The sequence below is a fragment of the Simochromis diagramma genome, unplaced genomic scaffold (assembly GCF_900408965.1).
Source record: "Simochromis diagramma unplaced genomic scaffold, fSimDia1.1 OVJJ01000344.1, whole genome shotgun sequence".
Lineage (NCBI taxonomy): Eukaryota > Metazoa > Chordata > Actinopteri > Cichliformes > Cichlidae > Simochromis > Simochromis diagramma.
Window position 1 is genome coordinate 11,562,730 of NW_024387375.1, and position 25,732 is coordinate 11,588,461.

The 25,732-nt window shown below is 39.3% G+C and overlaps 1 protein-coding gene across 7 annotated transcripts in view; it reads left to right on the top strand.

The window, feature by feature from the left end:
- st3gal4 (ST3 beta-galactoside alpha-2,3-sialyltransferase 4) overlaps nt 1-25,732 on the top strand; it is a 41,302-nt gene that overhangs the window by 1,243 nt on the left and 14,327 nt on the right. For 2 of the 7 annotated variants that reach the window (XM_040008724.1, XM_040008729.1), the window contains exons 1-5: nt 3,535-3,821; nt 13,349-13,416; nt 19,160-19,229; nt 25,190-25,271; nt 25,570-25,659. In XM_040008724.1, the coding sequence (XP_039864658.1) occupies nt 19,208-19,229; nt 25,190-25,271; nt 25,570-25,659 (194 nt within the window). In that variant the 5' untranslated portion in view covers nt 3,535-3,821; nt 13,349-13,416; nt 19,160-19,207. Of the gene's footprint in view, nt 1-3,528; nt 3,822-13,329; nt 13,417-19,140; nt 19,230-25,189; nt 25,272-25,569; nt 25,660-25,732 lie in introns of those variants that run through there. The other 5 variants (XM_040008730.1, XM_040008727.1, XM_040008725.1 and 2 more) reach the window with 5 other exon arrangements.

Sequence of the window (25,732 nt, forward strand, 5' to 3'; positions counted from 1 at the left end):
TTAAAGAACCCAATGAATGTTCATTGCCAAGAGATATAGAAGATGTTCAGACTGTGGTTTCTCAAATCTACACAATTAAACATCTATGTTCTAAAACCAAACAAACAAGGAATTATGAGTTTTCTAAGGAAAAACTAGTATAAACCAACCAGTAACCGTCGTGGGGCGACCGTGGTTCAAGGGGTTGGGAAGCTCATCTTGTAACTGGAAGGTTACTGGTTTGATCCTCTGCTCTGTCTGTCTTGGTCTTTGTGTCCTTGGGCAAAACACTTCACCTACCGATGGCGTGATATGGCAGCCTCGCTTCTGTCAGTCTGCCCCAGGGCAGCTGTGGCTACGACTATAGCTTGCCTCCACCAGTGTGTGAATGTGAGAGTGAATGAATAGCGGAATTGTAAAGCGCTTTGAGTGTTTCGAAAAGCGCTATATAAATGCAATCCATTATTATTAACCCAACAGAAGCGCTGATCTTTTCTTTTTTATGTTTTAGTCTGTTACTTATGGCAGACTACACCATGCTGTTACTTACAGATAAAAAATATGTCTCTCTAAATGTTGGTACCTGTACAAAAAATGTAAAGACGAGTTCATCAGGTACCCTTCAACAGTAACTCCATCAATTTCACCCCACAGGCGGGATCAACCTGTATAGAATATATGAGGCTATTTCAGCTTCTTTTGGTGAGAGTGAGAATCAAATGTCCTACTACTTGAACAAAACAATTTCAAAAGACAGTGGCTGTCATTGTATTATGTAATATTTCCCCAGTATTTGCTTGGTATCTCTTTCAAGGAAACAACAAATATCTGGCATCAGATGTTTGACTCATCTGAGTTATGTCTAGCTGATATAAGATTATTTGTGTTACTAATTAACTAATTTCCAGATGTTGTTGTGAGAACAAGAAGGGCAGAGGAAGGGACATTGCAACATAAGAAACATTATTTGTCTTGCCACAGAGTAACCTCCCTTGGAGACTCTGTATCTGGGTGTGTCTTTTGTCGCTACTAAACAACTTCCTAGGAATACATGGTACAGGGGATAGGTTATTTCAAATCCATGATCACATCATAAATGACTGGAAAATCATTCTCCATGAATGATTACCATTACGAACTCTAGCTTCTGTCAGTACAGTTTCACATGAAATTGTATTTCATATCACAAAGTAGTTAACAATGTCTCATAAAAAGTGTGTTTATAACTGTGTGCAGTGTGCGTCAGCATAGAGGGTTGGAAATATTGAATTGAATCATTGGGCATTCATGAATCCGTGGTATTTGGATGTGTCTGAAACTGCCTGGATTAATGCTCATTATTAATGAACTGCAAAGGCAGCCAAGACTCAAAACTTTCCACTGACACGCTCCTGATTGTGTTAAAAAAAGAAACGAGATGATGCTCACTGAAAGCAGAAATGTAGGCTTAAGGACAAAGCTTGACACAAACTGGTGTTTCTTGCTGTGATAGTAAAGACGGGAAAAGTGAACTGAAATTTGAGTTTGGTCAGAATACACTATTATGTAGCGTGACTGAGAGCAACATGCTAATTATCCAAAACCAAGAGTTAATGTTTGACAGATCAAAGTAAAACTCATTATGATTTGATGACACATCTATAGAATAAGATAAGATAAGATAAGATAAGATAAGATAAGATAAGATAAGATAAGATAAGATAAGATTTTATTGATCCCACGATGGGGAAATTTTTTACGTTACAGATATCAGAAGGAAATACAAAAATACAAAAAAGTACAATCAATGAAAAAAAAAAAGTAAGATAATACACTATATACTATGGTAGCATACACAGTATGTGATTATGGGTATGGTTGGAAATATGCAAGACATAAACTATATAGCTTGACATAGCTATTGTACCACTACTATTCCTATGTATAGACATGTACACACTAAATATACATATGTATACATATACATACATATATACCTGCACATGTCCATACACATGGAAGGTCCATTATGCATGAAGTGGTGACCGTGGATGTTCACAGTGTCCAGTGACTTATGACATCGTGATTGAGGAGTTATAGAGTCTAACTGCTGTTGGGATGAATGATCTGCGAAAGCGCTCCTTCCTGCAGCGAGGGTGTTTCAGTCTCTGACTAAAGGAGCTGCTAAGCCCACTCACATACTCATGCAGTGGGTGATGTGGGTTGATCATGATGGATGTCAGCTTTACTAACATCCTCCTCTCGCCAACCACCTCCACAGACTCCAGGGGACATCCCAGCACGGAGCTAGACCTCCGCACCAGTTTGTCAGTCCTGCTCCTGTCCCTGTCCGTGCATCCACTCCCCCAGCAGGCCACTGCATAGAAAAAGGCAGATGCTACCACAGTGTCATAGAATGTCCTTAATAAAGTCCTGCAGACTCCGAAGGACCTCAGTCTCCTCACCAGGTGGAGTCGACTCTGGCCCTTCTTATACAGGATGTCTGTATTTGTAGTCCAGTCCAGTTTATTGTTGAGGTGAACACCCAGGTACTTATAAGAGTCCACTGTCTCAATGTGGACTCTTATGTGCACATGAGCAAAGTTTTGATGTTGGAGCCTACTTTTACCTCGGTAATTCAATTTTTTGTAAACTACTTGATAGTCTATCTAGTGCATTTATAGCACCTATTTTCTTTTAAAATTTGTTCCTAAAAGACTGCGTAAAGAATCAGTGCCATTAATTAATTATTGAGAGACTCTCTCTACTTGTAAGGTTAGGCTTTCATAGGGTTCATCATTAGAGCTGGATTAGGTGACCCTGAACCATCCCTTAGTTACACTGTAATAGGTTTCAGCCGGTGGGAAATTCCCATGATGCACTGAGCACCTTTTTCAGCCATTCCCTTAAACCTTCTGTGTGCGTATACATTAATAATGCAATTAATCATTATACATAATTAAATATTGATCCTCCCGGAGCCTGCTGTGGGAGGTTTTGTCCTAAGAGGGAGCTCTTCTTCCCCACTGTCGCCAAACGCTTGCTTATTGTAGGATCTTGACAGCATAAAGTGCCTTGTGGCAGCTGTTGTTGTGAATTAGCCCTATCAATAAAAGTGAAATGTCTCCGAAGACAAATGAGTTGAATATTTGTGAAGAATTTAACTCTACCGAAAGCAGCTATCCTTTGTAATTTACGTTTTTTTTTTACATTTTCAATATTTCAAGAAAAGAAAAAAAAAAAAAACAGCTCAGAATTCACTTCATGTATCAGCTGCATTTAGAGTTTTCTTTTTGTTTTTTTTTTAATCTCAGCCAGCTGCAAAGCCTTTCCAGATGTTGCTCCGTCTGCAATATAGTCCAGTTTGAGCCGGATTTATGAGGCATAGGTCAAATGATCGTGATGAGCTGTAGATTTTGAACGGGGCACTTTGAGAAGTCCTGCTTGCTGCTACGCCCGTACACAAGTTTTAACTTGCCCGGTTTTCGCAGTCAGTGAAACCTCTCTAGCGGCCAGTGCGCATACCCCACATTGCGCATGCGTTGCTGCACAGTGTGTGTGTGTGTGGGGGGGGAAGAAGGGGTGTGCGCTGTTAAAAGCGCTATGTTAACCGCTATGTCAGAGCGACTTCATAGCAGGCAGAAGAGATAAACTCTTTGGTATTGCGCGTCCGGTGGAGCGTTACATCGTCACATGAGCGTTAACGCCCTCATTGCTTCTGTCGGCGTGCCTTAGCGGTGGGCTGACAGGGTTTGTTGTTTTCAAATGCACGGAACGGCACCAAAAGCAACGTGAACTTGGTTGCAGTTCTGAACAGAGTCGCTCCCCGCCGATTTAACGTCATCTGTCCGACAGCGCTGCTGGTAAGTGAGGGCGTTTAGGCCCCCCTTTTGGGCAAGCGAGCTATGTGTGTGTATGTGTGTGAATTTTGTTAGTCTTAAAAATACCCCAGACCTATTGGAGCCGAGTTATTATGGATCACAAGATTTAATTTGGCTGGCACAAGTCATCTCTGTGTGATGCTGTCCTTTTAGTGCTGGCAGCACGCTAGATGTAGACAGGAAACCCTTGAGTGCACGAGAATGACATGTCTCACATGTATTCCCTGCAATCGGTGACATTGAATCTAACTTGAAATGGAATTTAAGTTTGGCAAGTATATCAAGATCCCGGATTCTTGGTGGAAAAAACAAAAGCAGGCAGCGACAGACATACTTTTGGTCGGAGCTGATAAATTCAGATCGTGGAGATCGACGTCTCCTGATTATCTGCCTCCCTGTTTGAGCTTGTTTTAGACGTGTAGCTCCACAGTAATATTACAGCTATGCAAACTTTCAAAGCAAAGTCCCAGTGTGTGTTTTTTTGTTCTTGTCTGTTTCACTCATTGATGACACGTAATCTTTTTTTTTAGATGCGAATGCCTGTTTTGTCCTTTGTGGTGATCACTCTGGTCATTAGTCATTGACTGGGACAACAAACATACTTTTGTGATGATCAGCGTGATCAAAGTCCTATTGACCTATTTTTTGGGTTGCTGATGTGAAGAGGCCGCTTGTGGATTTTGGATCAGTAGCAAAAAAGAACAACACACTGGAAAATATTTTAAGAATCGGCATTAATATAAGAGCAATTAGCACGACTGTGTTGAACTGGAAGATGTAAGTAAGTAAGAACGTAAAATAGATTCTTATAACACTTTTCAAACAGCATGCAACAAATAAAAATACAAAAAGACAACGGTAATATCCGCTGGTTGAAAGCAGGCCTAAACAAATAAGTCTTGAGCTTCCCCGTTTAAAAGAGCCGCTCATGATGACTCAAGTAGAGTACAAATTCTCCTGAAATCTTAACATCAGTATATCAGTCTGCATCAGAGTTGCACACCTCTCTTTTGACGACATCCTTGTTCCCACCTGCTGTTGTCCAGGGCAGTAAATGTCATGCTGTAAAAGTTGCAATGATGAATAAATGTAAATGATTGAAAGACACTTTTGAAGATGTATCTGCATTCATACTCCTTAATCTTTGCCATAATAACCTTGGACTCTAATATTTGACTGCATTCAAACATAGGTGATTGATAAGGTTTTTTATTCACTTATATGGGATTTTACTAACTAAATTCCCTTGGAGCTTGCGTCATGTTGAGCTACACACCTTTGCAACTTCTGTGACTAAGAGAACAGGCGAGAGTAGCTTTAAATCGATTACTAATCCATTCCTGTTACACTTCCCTTTTTCATTTTTTCCCTGTTCTGTTTCCTTGGTAATTTAGGCATGGCTGAATTTTAGATCAGGATGGCTGTGGAGTCTCCAATGTCAACTTTCTGAAAGAGTATGTAAGATTAGATGGGAATGGAAAATGTATTTACAAAGCATATTTTATTATATGCAAACCCAAAGTGCAGTGTCCTTTTTCTGTGTTTAGTCTCCTTCATGGCAGTGGCTTATGTTTTTTCTTCTACAGATATCATATATAATCGAGATTAATGACATGAAGTGTGTGGCAATTTCAAGGTAATCATTAAACATATGATATGGTCTCTGCAGTACTGACTCATTTCTGCTTGAATCAATTAGCTGGGCTCAAAGCTGGGCTCAAAAAATATTATAAACACACATTTGTCCCCAAAACATTCATGTCAGGCAAACCCATTCATTCTCTGACTCTGCAAGCGCACTGGAGAGCTTGAGGAGCTTTTCACAGATTTTATTTTATTTTTTATTCACAAGGGAACAAAATGAAGCTGGGATGGAACTGGGAAAAGCCTGTGTAAGCAGTGCCCACAGGACTCTTGTGTACTTTGGTTAATTGCGCGTTCGATATGTCTCTGTTAAAAAAGCCGTACCAGAGACGATAGAGAAGGACGTTCGCAGAACACTTGTTTTTCTTTGGGTTTTTTTTTTTTAAATGTTGCTTCTTTATTCCAGTGGTTGTAGGAGAAACGTCAGATTAAATACCTCATTAATTACAGCATATCTTGGTTCGCTTTCAGATCGAATATTTTCCGTTTACTCCTCAACACTCAGATTAAGTCTCCCACGTTGCCCTTCCAAACACTGTACACTATCCCAGGGTCAACACACGACAAACGTAAACAAATCAGACATGGATTTAGAGCGCCGAGCTTATGAAATTTTGTAAGTCCTTTTTATGCAAGTCTAAATGAAGGCCTACTTTTACGCAGCTGCTTCCTTTTGTCTGATCTGGTATCTCTTTACCTTCTTGATGGAATAAATTTTGTTGTTTGTGTACGACACTTAGTAGCCATGTCACCATGGAAATCCTTTTTTTTATTGTATACGTGCAGAAGGGTGCAGCGTGCAGATGCCTTCATGCCTGTTCTTCACACGGTGGAGATAATATGTGTAGATAATTGCCTGCAGATGTCAAACTGTGTAGTGAATGAGAGATTGGATGGTCAATGAGGCTGGAAATGGACAGCTGCTGCCAGAAATAAAACTTAAACAAATTTGATCTTTTAATAAAACAATAAAGACCTAATTCATTTCCATAAGTACACACACAAACACACGCACACACACACACACATGGTGTTTACAGCATATCGATTACTCTAATTTTGAGCAATGTGTCAGTTTTTTCATGTCATAACCCTCTGTCAGTGCGCCCCAGGGTGGCTGTGGCTACAATGTAGCTTGCCATCACCAGTGTGTGAATGTGTGTGTGAATGGGTGGATGACTGGATATGTAAAGCGCTTTGGGGTCCATAGGGACTAGTAAAGCACTATATAAATACAGGCCATTTACCATTTATAGCAACAGATTGAAACTGAATTCTTTAGAGGTCTTTTGAAACATGTTGCCACTTGAAACAACTAGAAAAAAAGATGTACTTATCCCCCATTTCTTTTTTAATTGTTTCATTGTTGAGATACAGGATGGGTAGATCACAGCGAGAACAAAGATCAATCATGAAGCTATTTTGGTTGCAACAGTTCAAGCTTGAGTAATGAAACTGTATATTAATTCTTTTAGATTTCCAACCAATTTACCCATAATAACAGCAAATAGTTATTGCAACTATTTGAATTTCTTTTAGCTAACTTCCTAAGCTTCTTATCCACAGTTCAGTCATGAATGCATGTATTCTCTATTATTTATTCATTTTTTTAAACATTTTTGGTAATTACTTCAACCAGCTGTTTTACTAACTGTTGCTTCTATTTTAGCTTCTATTTTTTTCTGCAACCATTTAGTCATTCCTTTTTATCCCGGGCTTCAATATCTTTACCCTAATCAAAAACCTTAGTTGATATAAATTTGGCTATTTCCTCAAGGTGCACGTCTTCACCATTTTCAGCTGCTGATTTTTTTTTTAATAGCTTCGGAATACTTTATTAGAGTGTCTGCACTTTTTGCGATTTCACCATCAGCTTCAAACGTGCTCAGAGAGGATCAGTGCAATCCAGCCTTCATGGAAAGGTTTATCACTAGTGATGAGACTGACTCCACAGTTTCTGAGCCAATAAACAAAAATTGCTACACCAACACAACCATTGCTTATCATCTATTTTGTTCTGTGGGTTCGGATTCCTATAACTTAGTCCTTCTCCCCCAATCTAAAAAAAGAAAAAGAAAAGAGTGAACTGAAAGGTTACTGTTTCAGACAGTGGAGGAGAACTACTGTGCATCAGAAATTCACAACTGTAATGACTGCCAGGAAATCTAGAAATAATACATGTTCTGTCCACTTAGACAACTCTGAGATTGGATAAAATTAGCCAAATAACTCACGATAATGGGTAAAAAAAAGACAAAGGTTTCACTACAGAAATGAACAAAAGGTAGTCTGGATTCTTGCAGTATCAGAGCTGAAGAAAAGAGGATCAGGACATTTGAGAATAAACACTTCCAGGGACCAAAATAACCCTTCTTGTGACTGCCACATCACCACCTTGCCTCGTTAAATTAACCATTTCGCATAATATATAGTTACAATTTACTGTCTTGTAATTTATGCATATGATTAGGTCTAGCAGCCAAGCTACTGAAATTGAAACTTTAAAATGGAAGCTTGCAACTGTTTAATTTTGGGTTTGCCTAACGATGTGCCAACCTAGGGCGTCACCAGCTGGAGGGGTGGCAAAGAGGAGGAAGATGAAGAAATGTTTTATTTTCTTTCCTGCATATATTCTCTAGTCTGTTACTAATATTCACTGAATCTCATATATTTTTTAAAGACTTTGCTCAAGCTGCTGTAAACATAAAATCAAGGGAGTGTATGGAGAGGCTAGAGAGGCTATGTTTACAAGGCTATAAGGGCTGACTCTCACATAATAATTTTTACAAGCACAGGGGAGATGATACAAATATGAGGCAACAATGGTAACCATGAAAACAGAGCCACCACAGGAAAGGGCAACAAAGATCTCAGTGATTCTTGAGGGACAAAACATGTCCGCCAGATAAAACCCAATTTTGGGGTAAAAAATATGCATACAAGTGTTAACTCAACTGACTAAAAGACAAACCAAGGCAATGAGTATAAAACAAAAGTATGATTTTGCATTTTATCATACATATATATTTATTTTAAATGGTACAATACATTACCAGTACCTTAAAAATCCATTGTCCAGAAGTAGGTGTGATAATATTAAAATACAGAAAAAAAATTAAAAGTTATGTAAAATTAAACATCATGGCTCTCGTCACGAAGTATTTAAGTCAATAACTTATATAATATCAAAATATGCAATTGAAAATTAATTTTTACGTATTTTTTAAGTGATTAAAATCGTGTCCAGAGTTTTTGTCAACACCATCAGATTTTTTTAAAAGTACAAAAAAATCAGGCATTATTGTGGGTAGCTTACACTCTGAGGACCCCTTTACCACTTCCTGTTTGATACACATGCCATGAGGTCACTGCTGTGATAAGTTTTTTATTTTTATTTCATTTATGGCATACCTTTCTGTCACACCAAAACACCAAAGTCGATGAAATGCAAGATTTAATTTTATTTTTTTTGTAAAAAGAACTTCATTTAGGTAGATTGTAGAAGTCATAAGCAACTGATGAAAAACAAGATGGCTTCTGTCAGAAAAAGATGTGTTATGAGAGAAAGTAGGGTATTTTGTCAGCACCATCGGATGTCAATACCATCGGGATTTTTGTCTGACGGTGTTGACCCTTTTTCTAATGGTGTTGACAAATGCCACAAAAGTTTGCTATTCATCAATTATATTAAGTTATTTTTTATTAATATTTCAGTCATATTACTTCCTGTGTATTTTACTGATATTTCTGCTTTACAGGTGTGTCGAATATTATAGAATTTGCCCCATCTTGAATCTCATTGTTTATGTATACATTATTAATCCTGTAGGAAAATGCTTAGTCCTCTGCATTTAACCCATTCACTCAGTGATGCAGTGGGCAGCTACAAATCCAGGATAACCGCTGTTCTTTGGATTTGAACGCCCAACCTTCTGATTATGTGGCGTCTACTGAGCTATCTCTGCCCCGAGAGCTGGTCTTTAAGTGATGATGTATGAATCCTGCTTTTGTTGTTTTCTTTCCAAATAAATCTCTCACTGAACTAACACAGCCAATCTCTCAACATGTTTGCACTCTCATGTTACCTCGGCCAGGTCTGCGGCCCCCGAAGGAGACCTCTGGCTAATACTTTGGGTTCCGTGTGGGGCTCGTAGCCGGGAACTATACTGTCTGGGTCAACTTTGCTAGTGAGAGACAGAAAGAGGCGTTGAAAGGCTGCTCCAGCAGAACTTTATTGTTTCGGAGGAAAACATGAACACAGGGTACAGTCGAGTCTTAATAGCTTACTTACAACTGGGCTCGTCAGGTACTCTTCTTGGCTGCAGTGGTTATTTTTATATTTACATGCTTCCAGCTCCCGTTTCTGCTCGGTAGCAACTCCTACTTTTCGACTTTTGTTTTTCTCCTTCCCTCACGCTCACACACACACACAGTGGGAGGGGCGGTCCCACACGTTTTCCCTGCAGCAAGGACTACACCGCCCATGAGGCTACAGTCTTAAAGGGCCATGCCTGTAACACTCTGCTTTCGTTTAAATCATTTTTCGTATAACAATTTAAAAAAAATATTTCTTCACATCAATATGCGGGCCGCAAGTAGAGGTGACTTGGGCCACAAATCGCGAGTTTGAGACCCCTGGTTTATGTTATGCTAACATAGTTGTGTCGCTAGCGATCACCTAGCACATCATTATATACCAGCTAGTCCAACTTCAGTAACCTGACAAAAGTCACTGCTGTTTAGTTTTCTGCCTTCATTTATGTTGGAATGTAGGTGGAAACCAGCTAGCTAAGTTCTAACTCAGCCACACTGATCGTTTTATTAAAGATGAAAGAATTTAGACAGTTTGTAACTCTCAGTGATGCCGCAGAGTTCGTTTGACTTTGGGATCTGCAGCAGAGTTTGGAACTGGAAACGGTTAATGACATCAGACTTAAAGACCGGATAGCATTTCTATTGCTTAATACATAATTGTGTTGTGAATATTGATCCTTAATCTGTATAAATGCGTGTCGTTCAGAAAAATTTTAGTAATTACAAAATGGTACATTTCAGGCTAGAATGGCTAAGGGGAACCTGTCAGTAGTGGAACGAAAGAGGAGGAGCAGGGAGTATCAAAAAAGGAGAAAAAAAATTAACAGCCACCCCGAGTTGAAGAAAGAGTTTCTCATAAAGGAAAGGGAAAGATCTAGAAAGAGGGTGAAAGAGGGTGAAAGAGGGAAAAATAAAGAACATCAGTGATCTGATAGAAAGAGAAAAAAGGCAGAAGAGAAGGTTTTGGAAACAAGCACAGAGAGACAAAAAGAGAGAAAGTACAGCAGGGTCTAAACCAGGGGTGGGCAATCTCAGTCCACAAGGGCCGGTGTCCCTGCAGGTTTTAGATGTGTCCTCGAACCAACACAGCTGATTTAAATGGCTAAATTAGCTCCTCAACATGTCCTGAAGTTCTCCAGAGGCCTTATAACGAACTAATCATGTGATTCAGGTGTGTTGACCCAAGGTGAAATCTAAAACCTGCAGGGACACCGGGCCTCATGGACTGAGATTGCCCACCCCTGGTCTAAACACACAACCACAGAGTACTTTAGGAATCAAAGAGTAGTAGGTAGCTACTAGCTGGTGAACTATTAAGATGTAGAACTTGACATTTGCAAAAACAGAATTGTTATGAAGTGTCTTGTGATATTACATAAGTTATTAAGGTTTAATGGTCATTTCGAAAGAAATAATAACTTGTTTTCTACTAGTGTGTCACCACCGTCAGATTTGTGTCACCACCGTCAACACCTTGTCAACTCCATAATATGGAGTTTTTGTTTATTTTTCTCTTTTGAAGAGCCATGTATTTTCCTCCCTCATGATCTTCCAATAAAAATATGTAATTTTCTCAATAAATGTGTAATTTGCATGCTGCTAAATATGATTGTTTTTTATAGAGATTAAATACAAGCTTCTGAAAATATTTATGACTGTAACTCTAATAATAACAAGCCAAAACAATCTTACTTTTAAACGTGGTGTAATTAGTTTGAAAATATATGTGCATAAACAGTAGAACAGAGAAGCTGCTAATAGTCAAAATAGCTGAAACAACTTAATTTAAAATATATATTTTTGCATTTCTTTGTGTCTGATGGTGTTGACAAAAGCCTTGCACTTCTCCAGCAAAAACCATAAATTATTAAAAAATGTTACACCTGGGAGATTGGACCAAAACTTTGTGCAACAATTATATGTAAATATATTTTTGAAAAATCAAAAAATATATTTTAGAAAATTAAAACCTGTTTTGTCCCTAATCTCAGGAATCACTGATCTACATTCTGAAATTATGATAATGTCACTGATGTGGCAATTTAGCCAATCCAGACAATTTGATATTTTATCATCTATCACTCAAAATGCTTACTCTACAGTGAGCATAAAAGACCCATAAGTATGCTTATTGCTGCCAGAGGTATACAGATAGCTTGCTTCTAGCTGTTTGTAGGAGTCTTTCCTCAGGGTGTTTCAAAACACTTGTTGACTTTTGTGGATTCCAACTATTGCATTAAAAACTGTTGCTCTCTGTTTTTTGCCTAACAGTTTGACACGACATGATGGTAAAATTACAATATTTATTTTAATTGTCAGATCCAGTTACATTATGTAAGTTTACTGTAGTTATTGTGATCTGTTTGCTAAAGTATGAAAATGACAAACCCAATCGAATCCGCCCGGGGTACAAGATAATCATGGTGATGTCTGTATGAAGACATGTTCTCATACTGGTTCAAAATGAATGAAAAAGGGCAAACACGAGTGAGTGAAATTACCATTGATCATATTCTTACTCTCAATGCCTGTAACACATTAATATAATAATGAATTGCATTTATATAGCGCTTTTCTAGACACTCAAAGCGCTTTACAATTCCACTATTCATTCACTCTCACATTCACACACTGGTGGAGGCAAAACACAGTTGTAGCCACAGCTGCCCTGGGGCAGACTGACAGAAGCGAGGCTGCCATATCGCGCCATATCGCGCCATCTCTGGCCAACACCAGTAGGCGGTAGGGTGAAGTGTCTCGCCCAAGGACAAAACGACCAGGACAGACAGACCCGGGGATCGAACTGGCAACCTTCTCGGTTACAAGATGAGCTTCCCAACCCCTTGAATACCTTAACTAACCTTAAATACAGAGCACATATGTTGCAGTTATCTTAACCAGTGATCACATTAGCTTAAGTATTAATGATAAGTATTGCTTTGCCAGCCCTCACTTTCCTTGAAAATTTTGGTGGAAACAGTTTAAACCAATACATCACTGACAACAAATTTCCCATGGAGTACTGTTGCTGGAATTACTTCCCCTGTGCTTTTCCGTGGTAGCTGCCTGACTCATCTATAATCACTGCAGTCTGTGACTGGCCTCTTAAGTGGTCTGTCTGGATTTCTTTCCTGATCCATGATTAGACTTACAGTGATACTTTAAGGAACATCTGTGGTGAAGGGTATTTCTGATAGGACTAAACCTTCATCTGGCTCTGCTCTGTTTGCCCTTAACATCCTGTGGAAGTTTTATTTCAGTACCAGTCAGCCTATTTCTCCACTCTCCCATCGCTCCACCCTTCCTCTAAACTGTATCTCACGCAGACAGCTATTGTGCATCTATAGTTCATTCATCCCACAGCAATACAGTAATTTGCTATCCATGTTTCTTATTTAGTTTGCTTACTTTCTCTTCATAGCTGGAATTTTGACATGGTTCTTTAGTTAGTTTGGAGACGAGGAGAAAAGGATATCAAAGTTAATATGTTTACTGTGCAGGCTTTCTCTGTTTGCCTTCATATGACTGATCGCAGTTTCATTTTACTGCAGGGAAAATCCCAGACTGATTACATAGGAACAACTGAGGACCCAGCCTTTTGAAATGAAAGAAGAAAAAGGTAAGATGTCCTGTTTGTTTGTTTGTTTTAAACCACTGGTTGGTTCCTGAGGAGCTTTGTTTCATTTAGTGATCAGCGTGCAAGCGTTAATAAAGACGTTTGTTAGGAGAATGTGTAATTATGGTGTATTAAAAAGTCTTAAAACGGTCTTGCATACCCAACCAAATTTCTGTTAATGTTCCGTACAGCAGTATTTCCATTTTTGAATGTAGAAGTGTGAAAAATGTCACTGTATCACTGAAAATGTCACTTAAGTGGCAATTTAGCTGATCCGGACAATTTGATCTCAAGAAACTATCAATAAAAATGTTTCATTTGCGGTGAGCACAAAAGTAGCATGCTTCTAGCTGTTTGTAGGAGTTTGTAAGAGAGTTTTGTGGATTTCACAGACTGCACAAAAGCTGTACGTCTCTGTTTTGAGCACCAGAACATACCATTAGCCAGAACATAACGGTAAATCACAATATGTATTCCACCCTCTTGTAGTGGCGGGTGAGGCTCCAGTAATGCTCACTACCCACAGCAGTTGCTTGCGGAAAGATACGTTGCAGTTGCTGTGTCAGATAGTGATGTAGCTGGCCTGAATGCTCTTGATGGTGCTTGTGTAGGATGTGGTGAGGTTGGGAGAAGGGAAGCTTCCTCTCTTCAGCTGTATCACAAAGTTCACTCTCTGCTGGGCTATCTTTGATAAGGAGTTCTTCAGTTATGTGCAAGGAAGTTGGTGGTCCAAACCATCTCCACAGTAGAGCCGTTGATGATGAGCGAGGGTGGGATGTATGCTGACTCATCATTGCTGCTTATCATGTCCTGCACAGTTGTGTCATCAGTGTACTTCATGATGTGGTTGAGGTTGTGTGACTTAGCACAGTCATGAGCAGTGTTGGGACTAACGCGTTATTAAGTAAGGCGTTACAGTAACTACGTTATTATTGTGGTAACGAGCACGGTAACTAGTTACTATGCCAAAATCAGGAACGCGTTAGTCGTTACTGGGATTTAGATAGGGTCGTTACTCGTTACTTCGTGTGGTGGCTATCGCGGAGCTTTCCACAGATTCAGTAACATTAGCAAGTGGTGGAGGCCAGCAGGTGGATGAAGGAAAAGGGACGCAGAAGGAAAAGAGACCCGAGGCGGCCGCCGGTCCAAGTGTGAACTGAACTTCAGGTAAGAAGTTATGACCTGCAGTCTCTCTGGGTCAGATATAAACCAAGTTTAGGTGGAGTTTATTTTCGTTATTCTGACTTTTTCCGTACTGCGTGCTAGCTAGCATGACGGAGTTTCTATACAGCTGGGTGGGTGCTATGAAGTTAATGATGTTGAACTTTATTTTGTTCATAAGTTATTAGAGTTGCCAACCGTCCGGTCTGGTATTCAGAGAAAATATTACGCGTTTCTTATTGAGGTGAAAAGGAACAGTTTGTCCCGTAATTCAGCTACAATGAAAAAGGCACAAAGCTGGAGTTATTCTGTGTTTACGCTGCACAGCTGCCTCTTCTTCTCTCATTCTCTCCCCCTCCCTCTCCCGTTTCTACTTCAATCATGAAAACTGATCAATGATCAGCTGATCGGCTCTCTTGTTTGTTTATCGCTCACTTTGTGCCGAAAGAGGAAACCAGTGGATGTCGCGCTAAACAAAAGCAGCACGTTTAAGCTTGATCAGCTGTTGTTAGAATTTATTTAATATTAATTTCTAGTATCAGCTGATGTTTGCTGGAGCCACAGCTGCAAAAAAGCTGCTGGTCACGATATCAGTTTGGTTATCTGGTGAGAGGGAAACATGAGGATGAAACCAGGAGATGTCCTTACTGAATCATCAGAGCTGAACAGGTGATGGAGAAACAGGTTTACCTTTTAGGTGACATGAATGAGTTGAAGGGAAGTTATGAACTGTTTCTGAGAGACAAATAACACCAGGATCCTTTTTTAGGTAGCTGACAGCTGGTAACTATGCAGGTGCGGATCTAGCAAAGTGTTGCCAGGGGTCCATGTAGGGCATTAAAAGGGAAAGGGGGGCACAAAGAAATACTTTTCTTTCTTATTCTCATTTCAAATGTCTAGCTTTTAATAAATAATTATCTGAATCTTACAACAAACGATTGATAGATTGATGCATATATACCATCAAAACAGTGTACATCACTGTCACAACAGTGTTTATTTTCATTCAAAGGCTTTATGATTTTTGCTATAATGGTGGGCCGGTCTCTAGTCAAAATGCCCAGGACGATTTTTTTGTCCCAGTCCAGCCCTGTATGCAGCTCATCTGCAGTCTGGTGTTACCTACATCTTCCAATTCAGAAGGCAGAATTTCCGAGTTCTGAGTACAATCGAAAGCACCATGACTGCAGTTTTTGTGTTGGATGTAAAAGGCGCACATGACACTGTGACGTAGGCTAGAATCATGGCAGTAGTCAATGAAGGTCGAGGCGTGGGATTTCTCTCGTGGAAATATGCACATTATCTTTTCCTTTCTATTGGTAGGTGGCACAGTGCACTTGTGGCAAGTAAGCAAGCTAGAAGACTGGCAAAGTTATGGAAGCAACACATTAACAAGAGAATTCTGAGTAAAACCAAAGTTACTTTCCCTAGTAACTAGTTACTTTGAAAGTAACGAGTAACTTGAAGTAACTGAGTTACTTTTGAGAGAAGTAACTAGTAATGTAACTAAGTTACTATTTTAAAGTAACTTACCCAACACTGGTCATGAGTCAGCAGAGTGAAAAGCAGAGGTGTTAACACACGGCCCTGTGGAGCGCTCTGTCAGAAAGTCCACAGTGAACGTAACACATAGGGCTCTTACAGTTACAGTTATCTCCTCTCTGTCTGCGATGTCAACAGCAAAAACTCAGGAATGGCATCACATAAACATCAGGTTCATCAGCTTAGTAGGATAGTGCAGAGCCCAAAAGTGTGAGGTTGTGATTTGAAAGCTTTAGTTTGTCTCCTTTTATGCTAAAACAATTCTTGAACTTTGTATTGCTAGAAAGTCTAACAGTGACATCCAGGCAGTGTTTAGGAAGTACCTCGATCTGACATCATTGTAATGTCTGCAAGATCTGTTCAATTTTAACTTAGGAAGTCTTTTTTTTTTAAACTATGGCTCGACTGCCAAACAAACTGTTGAAATAGTTGCAGGGTTAGCAAAGGAAACGGGGAAGCAGCTTTTAGTTCATGTCTGAACTAACAAATCAATCTGTTCAGAGAGTAACTGAGTTTATTTAAGTGAAACATCTGAAGCAAACAAATGGCTCCACAACAGTCCAGCACAACAATGAGTACAAGCGTAGAACATGTTCATCCTGTAATTCTGTGGACAGCAGGAGACCACAGTGAGGTGGAGAGGAGAAAACAAAATAACTGTGTTTTATCAAAGAAAATACAGTTGCGTTACAAGCGTGCGCCTGTCCACATTCTTCAGTTCTTTTGTGTTTTCCTGAGCAATAACACAGGATCCGGAGCTGGATAGGAAGCTGGCTTCATATCCACACACACACACACACACACACACACACACACACACACACACACACACACACACACACACACACACACACACACACACACACACACAGCTATATAACTCCTCCCTGATTCAGTTGGCAGCAGCATTATATTAAATTTCATGTTGGGAGATAACCATTTTTTTTACAGTAGGTGCCCTGACTGGCCTACAGTCTATTCCAAAAGTACAATCTGCAGAGCAACCCTGTGGTAGTGTTAAGAAATTTGTACCAGTATTATATTACTGTTAATGTAGCAAATGCATGTGCACTCATGTGTATCCTAAAATAGACGTTCTGCTTTGCACTCCTTCCGCTGATTCTGAAGCATGGGCAGGCATGCTAAACTGTTTCTGAAGGACTCTGGCTTCTGTCACAAATCAGATAATAGATAAGATGTGCATTACTGAACCAAGCACAAAGTGCTAAAAATGACACTATATCCTTTAGTTCAGTGACCAGTTTATTATGAATCCGACATGGTCCAATTATAGTTTTTACTAGTTTTGTATACTTTCTTATCTTGGTTGTGTGCTTCAAGTCATTGTCCTATTGCAAAATGAACCTTTATCACACTCTGAGATCCAGAGCACTGTAGAGCAGGTTATCATCAAGGATGTCTCTGTACATTGCTGCATTCATTTTTCCATTTACCCCCACTATTCTCCTAGTTCCTGGTGCTGAAAAACATCCCCAGAGCATGATGCTATGCTTTACTGTAGGGATGGCATTTTCGCAGTGATGAACGGTGTCTGGTTTTCCCCAGACCCGAGCATTCTCTTTCCCAGCGCGTGACATACCGGCAATTTGTCATGTCCCGAGGCATCTCATAGCAATGCGAAAGGTACCCTTTGGCGTCCTTATGATACGCTCCAGATTCTCAGTTGAATCCAATAGAATGCCGCTCGCAGCGGTAACACACGCTCCAGCCCTTACCCTAACCATAACCTTAACCCAGTCAGAAAGTGTTTTCCAAAGCGATTCATGATCAGAGAGTAAAACACATTTGCATGTATAGATTCATTCCAAACGGCTCTCATGCCTCTGAATGCGTAACATCCTGACGATTTATCTTATCGCATGGGTATGTGACGAGTTGGGATGAGAACATGTTGTCTAGACATGATGCTTGGCATCCAGACCAAAGACTTTAATCTTTGTTTCATCAAACCAAAGAATTTTGTTTCTCGTGGTCTGAAAGTCCTTCAGATGCCTTTTAATAAAAGTATAAAAAAAATTGTAAAAATGCTTAACTGTATAACTTTCAGAACTGCTTGGAGAGTGGTGAGAATGACATTTCTGATGTAAGAAATTACATCTAAACATTACTAAAGCAACTGAGAAAAAATGTAAGGAAATAAAGTATCTACAGTTCTGACTGACAAAAGTACAAGCTGTTTTGATGAGTTGTGAGATTCAAGTAAGAAGTGCATCAGCATAATTACAAATATATTTAGTTGTGAAGTATATGTAGATAAAAATAATGAGAAATGCAATTGAGTGGGGAGAAAAGTGTTTCTGATTTGAGAACTGCATTAAGAGTAGTGAGACAACTTCTGGATGTGAGAACTGCATCAAAGTGTAATTTTTCACAGCCTCTTCTTTGGTTTTATCAAAACCTTTGTAACTCCTACATCCATACAGTACATACAGGTCATTTTGGTCTTTCACCCTAAACCTCTTGGTGGTTCACTTTGTTCTAGACTGAAAACTAAAACAGATTATGAGCTTTGAGCTTGTGAACTACGGAATGCACTATTAGAGTTATTAAAGTTTTATATTTTCTAACGAGTCTTTCAAAGGTCTAATTTTATACTTATTTTAGTGAATTAAAATGTTTTTTTTTTGTGATTAGTTTTTAGTTTAGTTTCAGCTAATTACAATAACCTTGTGCACTACTAATACATTTGAAATCTCTGGACTTTATTGAAAGTTTTAAAGAGCGCTTCAAGGCTTATTTGTATAGGTTTGCTTTTAGCTAGTGCACACTGTTGTGTGTTTTAATTTTAACTTAGAGTATTTTTAGCTGTTGCTTGTAGTTGTGAAACGCGTTGTGATCGTTTTTTTTTTTTAAATGCTTTGAACACATTTACATATGTGTGCAAAACGCTCTACATCTTAGTTTTCATGTCATTTGACTTTCAGATCACATTTTCAGTTGGGTTTTTTTTGTTTTTTTTACAGCAAAGGCAGTGTCATATGTGCAAATATTTGAGCTTTCTTATTCCTGTACCTACTATCAGGGTGACCACATATTGTGAAGTCATGAGAGGCTCAGCGAGCATGTGAAGATGTCCCAGAAGGCAACTAAAAGTAAGCCTTTTTGCTGTCTGTGATTGTTATTTTTGTTTTTTTGATGCTGTTGTTGTATTTTCATTGCATTTTTTAAACTTATTGTCTTAAGATCTTTTTTATGATTTTCTCTGTGTGAACAGCAAATTTGAGGATTGGGATTTTTAACATGCCCTAAATTCACTGTTGTTTAATGTGAGATACTGAGAGGTCAAACTGGACTTCTTGAATATTGTAGAACTTATCAGTACTATCACTTATCACAGAACAATTTGGTTACCAGTGAGTCTTTGTCAAACAGTAACCATAATTCTGTTTAAGTCAGCATACAGATCGTGTTAGTTAAAGCAGTCCAGGCCTTGTTATTTGAATGATTCAACAGGTCTGCCAGTAATCAGGCCTGAGTGTGTTTAGTGAAGCTGAACTCAGCTTTACAGAAAACCTGTTTAATCACAGTTAATTCATGATTTAACAAGGGGGCAGGGTTAATTACTTTTTCACACAAGACCAGATAGGTTTTGATAACTTTTTTCGCTTAAAAACTACATTTTGTTTTGACTCAGCTTATCTTATATTATCTAATATTACCGTTTGTTTAATTATCTGAAACATATAAGTGTGTGACAAATATGCAAAAAAATAGGGAATTTAAGACGGGGGGGGGAAACACTTTTTCGAACCACTGTAAAATGTTACCAAAGGCTGTTGCTGGCTTTTCTCTTTACACTTTAAAAACTTTAGCGTTAAATGAATTTTGTAGCAATTTCCATGTATTCCGTGTATAATTTATTGCATGTATTTTTGCACATAAACCACTCATAACACTACAACGTATTCTTTTAAACTTGCATCAGGCTAAGTCAGGCTAAGTATATTTATCTGTTTTCAAACACCGTGCAGCACTTACTGGCTGTAATTTATTATTGAATGGAGTCCTTATCTAACTGTCAGAAAGACAGTGGTTAAAATTACCTTCCAAACTCTCTTTTTAATGGTCCTTGGGTTTATTGTTCAATGCCTTGTTATAGATGAAGCTTAAAATATTTAATCACACCTTAAATTGCCCCAAACTTCCCGCTATTAGTCCAGTTAGCAGGAAAAAACCTTTGTTTACTGTACAGTGTAGCTTTACCACTGAACCTGATGAGAAGAAAGTCCAAGCACAGCAATCTTTGGAGCAGGGGTAGGCAACCTTTTTGATGGCGAGTGCCATTTAAAGTTTCCTCAGAAGTCAGTGTACCATATGATTGTATTAGCAATAAATTTAATAACGCTCTATATTAACAGTTACACACTATATAGAACCACTTTATAGAATTATATTTGTTTGCAGATGTTGGCAGCTATCAGCGAATAGTTATCAGCTATTTTGAAACAAAAAAATACACTTTTTATCCATAACAAGAACTCTATAACAGCAAATTAACTGTACAACAAAAAATACAAATGCTATTTATGGTCTCCTCACAACAATGATAAGAAAAATAAACTGGGCCAATATGGCATGTTTGTTAATACACATATTAATCTGATCTCTGGTCTCCCACTCAGAGACACAGGTCTCCAAGTGTCCAGCATTCAGACCGCTACTCGAGGACACTCATTAGAGATGGACCGATCCAATATTACGTATCGGTATCGGTCCGATACTGATGTAAATTACTGGATCGGATATCGGAGAGAAATAAAAAATGTAATCCGATCCATTAAATATCAAAAAAGCACCTCACAAAACTTGCGACACGGCGTAACTCCGCCCATAACCGTTGCACGTCGGAGCAGTGTGCTCACATGATAGAGCGGCTGTGTGTATTTGGAGCCTCACTACCAAACTCAGAGGAAGTTATCCAAGAGAGAAGTTAAGCAAGTGTGTAAGTTCATCTCTGAATGTTTGTAAAGCATTCCTGCATTAAGCTTAACAACCAATATATGGAGCGACTGCCTCTCTCTCCCTCTCTCTCCTGCTGCTACTTCAAACGTGAAACTGATTAATGATCAGCTGATCGGCTTTTCTGTCGCGACTCCGTCTCTCTTGTTTGTTTTTGGCCCACATTCGCGCCAGAAAGAGGAAACCAGTAGCTGAACAACAGCAGCACATTTAACCTTGATAAGCTGTTGTTAGAATTTATTTAATATTACTTTCTAGACCAGGATCCTTTTCTACGCAGCTGACAGCTGGTAACTGTGCAGGGGCGGATCTAGCAAAGTTTAGCCAGGGGGGCCGATAGGGCATTAACAGGGAAAAGGGGGCACAAAGACATACTTTTCTTTCTTATTCTCATTTAAAATGTCTAGCTTTTAATAAATAATTATCTGAATCTTACACCCAAAGTTTTAATCCGATGTAAAATGTATATAAGTCCATTACTGTATATAGTAACTGTTAAGTCTAATATACCCTAGTAAGCTATAGTACTTTTTCCTTTGGGAAGATACCATCTGTGCAGTCTGCAATTCTGTTGAAGAAAGATGTTGAATCTATTTAATTATTCTTGAAAAATAATCTAATTCTGTGCATTTTTGTTTTCACACTGCATCAAATTAAAGTTTATTACGTTGATTAAGCGTCATGAGGTGGAGGGTGGGGGGTGGTTTCCTTTTTTTTTTTTGCTGGGAGTTTGCAACCCTATTAGTTAGGTTGCTTAATATTTCTGCTAAGTGCTCTTTAAAATACCAGAATAGGAAGGATTGTGTAGGTTTAAGTTTATTAGATTTAGGGCCTCTCGGCCTATGACAGCTGGGATAGGCTCCAGCGCCCCCCGCGACCCTGAAAAGGATAAGCGGAAGCGAATGGATGGATGGATGGATGGAGATTTATCAGTATTGCTGAACTATGAAATATTTTGGGTGCAGTGTATTTTTTACATACAGGTATAACGGAATAGCTTTAGTGTTGTTGTTTATTTAAACTTGAGTATAAACTTATAAAAAATGCAGCAAGATATTAAAAAACAGTTTTATTGATTAAAAAACACACTATATCAGATTCATATCGGTATTGGCAGATATACAAATTTATGATATCGGTATCGGTAGCGGACATAAAAAAGTGGTATCGTGCCATCTCTAACACTCATGTGAGAGAAAATCTGCTCACACAGATATGTGGAGCCAAATACTGTCAATAAGGCCTCTGCAATGTTCTGAAGACAGTTAAACTTGTCAGGTAGTGATGTCCAGCTGGTGAAAATGCAAGTTCCATGAACACGCACAGCTGTGGATTCCAGCTGCTTCGATGTTGCATTAACTGGTATTAACTCAGCCAGTTAATGCGAGACAAATCCAGCTGCTCATTAAAGATTTCTGGTTTGATCAGAAAAGAAAACATTGGTCCATACACCTGAAAGTCCCAAAAACGCATTGTGTCTCGAGTCTACGGATGTATCCGTGTATTTCCATGGTGCTGATGCTGCGCTGAGCGGACAGCTCCTCAGTTTCCTCTTTCTGGCGCAAAGTGGGCGATAAACAAACAAGAGAGAAAAGCCAATCAGCTGATCATTGATCAGTTTCATGATTAAAGTAGCAACAGGAGAGAGAGAATGAGAGAAGAGGCAGCTGTGCAGCGTAAAGACAGAATAACTCCACCTTTGTGTCTTTTTCCATTCTAGCTGAAGTCCGGGACAAACTGCGTCCCTTCTCAGCTCAACACGAAATGCGTAATAATTTCCCTGAATGCGGGACGGTTGGCAACTCTACTAACTAACCTTATAAATAAAATAAAGTTCACTATCAGTAACATCATAGCACCCACCCAGCTGTATAGAAACTCCGTCATGCTAGTTAGCACGCAGTACGAGTTATTGTAACTGACTGTAAAAAGTCAGCACAACGAAAATAAACTGCACCTAAACTTGGTTTATATCTGACCCAGATGGACTGTAGTCATAACTTCTTACCTGAAGTTCAGTTCACACTCAGACCGGCGGCTGCCTCGGGTTTCTCCTCCTCCTGCCTCCCCTCTCCCTCATCCACCTGCCAGCCTCCACCACTTGTTAATTTTACTGAATCTGTGGAAGCTACGCCATAGCCACCACCAAACAACTGAGTTATTTTTACACACCGGCCAGCAACTGGCCAATCCACCACCTTTCATTTATACCGTTGGGTTGCCCACCGAGCAAATGCCCGGTATGCCTGATGGCCAGTCCAGCTATGGTCGTGCCATCAGTTAACCCTTCACGTGCCACAGTTGGCATGCGTTCCTAGGGTTGCCGACCCCTGCTTTAGAGTCATTTCATGGAGATGTTGTTAAAAAAAAAAAAGAAGAAAACTTTTGATGCTCCCAAATGCACATTAACATAAGTCCAGTATATCAAATGATACTCATATACAACCCTCATTCCATACATGTGCTATGTAAAATGTAAATAAAAAGAGAATGCAATGAGCCCATATTTCATTCACAATAGAACATAGAAAACATATTGAATGTTGAAACTTAGAAATTTGCCATTTTATGAACAAAATAAGTCATTTTGAATTTGGTGGCAGCAGCACGTTCAAAAAAAGTTGGGTAACAGCTGTGTTTACCACTGTGTAGTATCCTTGTTTCTCTTCTTCTTTGCCTTCGTTGTATTTTTGGTTTCATGATGTGTCAACTGTTTTCAGTTGATGAAAGGTTTGGAGTGCTGTTCAGCACATGGTCAAAGGAGCTTGCAAAGAAAAGCGTCTGGACTTCTTTAAGTTGCTTGAAGACGTTTCACCTCTCATCCGAGAAGCTTCTTCAGTTCTGAGGTCAAATGGTGGAGAGTCCCAGATTTAAACCTAGTGGGAGTATCCCCCCGCAGAGGGACAAAAGGACCCCCTGATGATCCTCTAATCGCCAAAGCCAAGGTGTGAAACTGGGTGTGGGTCCCAATCAGCCAGAGTTTCGGGTGAGCTCATTGTGAAACCTGGCCCAGGGTGTGAGTGGGCGTTAAGGCGTCTGGGGAGGGAACTCAAAACTGGATTATAGATGGCAGAGAGTTGGTGTCGTAAACCACCGCCTCTGTTCAAAGATGGTCGCTCACAGTGGACATAGATGGCGTCGTTCACTCCTCTTTCAAACCATCTGTCCTCTCTGTCCAAAATGTGAACATTGGCATCCTCGAAAGGGGATGCCAATGTTCACATGTTTCACCTTAGAACTGAAGAAGCTTCTCGGATGAGAGGTGAAACGTCTTCAAGCAACTTAAAGAAGTCCAGACGCTTTTCTTTGCAAGCTCCTTTGACTACAATGACCTGGATGACTGAGAACCTTCACAGACATACCATCGTCTTGCTAAAATATGCACAACCTTTCCTGAAAGACACATTTTCTGGATTGGAGCATATGTTGATCTTAAACCTGTATATACACTTTCAAATTTCAGAAATGGTTTGTAGACAGATTTGTTTGCAGATTGATGAACCTCTGCCCAGCTTTACTTCTGTCAAACTGCCTCTCTAAGGTGCTCTTGTTATTCCCAATCATGTAACTAACATGTAGTCAACTAACCGAATTAGTTGCAAAATGTTCCCCTAGCTGTTTCTTTTTAGCACCACTGACTTTTTGAGCCCTTTGTTGCCATTGTTTTCCAATATTTTTCATGAAAAAGTAGAATATCTCAGTTTAAACATTTGTTATATGTTCTGTTGTGAATAAAATATGTGTTTATGAGATTTGCAAGTTTTTTCAGTGTATTTAAAGAATTCAAACCATTTTTGAGAACATCGTATCGTAATTTGTGATCTTCACTCTTTGCTGTTAAAAATAAATCCTAGCAGATGGACAGTTTCCTATAAGCCTTTGCATTTGTCTTAATTTGGAAAGTGATATTTGAATGAAAATCAGTTTCATTGGCATTGCCCGTACACCTGTTTCAAAATGGCACGTCAGAAAAAGCAAACAACATAATTTGCATAGAAGAAGACTGAGCATCGTCTCTCAGGTGTTGCCAGAAACTGACTCTACTTTTTTACCCTGATATGTTTGCTTCTGTTTTTGTCTTTGTCTGCTCCAGTATGGTGGCCTAGGCTTCTCCCAGTTCTCCTGTTCTTCGTCACCTTTGTCATGTTCTACTGTTCGTATGCCTTGATTCAGAGGTAATCTCACACAAAGACACACTCTAACACAAACATGTCTTTCTTTCTTTCTTAATTTCTCTGGTATTGAGTCACAGAATCACAGTAATACCCATTTCTCAGGATTTCTGGCCAGCGCTGAGTCACTAAAATCTGAGAAGACAGCCTCTTCACAAAGTGGTCTGAGCTGCTAGTCAACCAAAGCCTCACACATAGCAATTTTTGCACTTTTTGAGCATTTTGGACTAAATTACTGGCACTTTCCATTTTCACTGATTCAGCAGTAGTTTTCATGCCAGCTATGGCAACTGTCTTTCAGCTATGGAGGCACCAGCAAGTCTCCCAGCAGTAGCAAGTCGCTGTGTGGTGGCTGGCTAACCCAGAAGAAATGGGAGAGCCTTAACTTTAAGTGAGTAATGGCATGTCTGTGTGTTCTTTTTTCTTTTTTCTTTTTTTTGGGGAAACTGACTTATTAAAGGAGT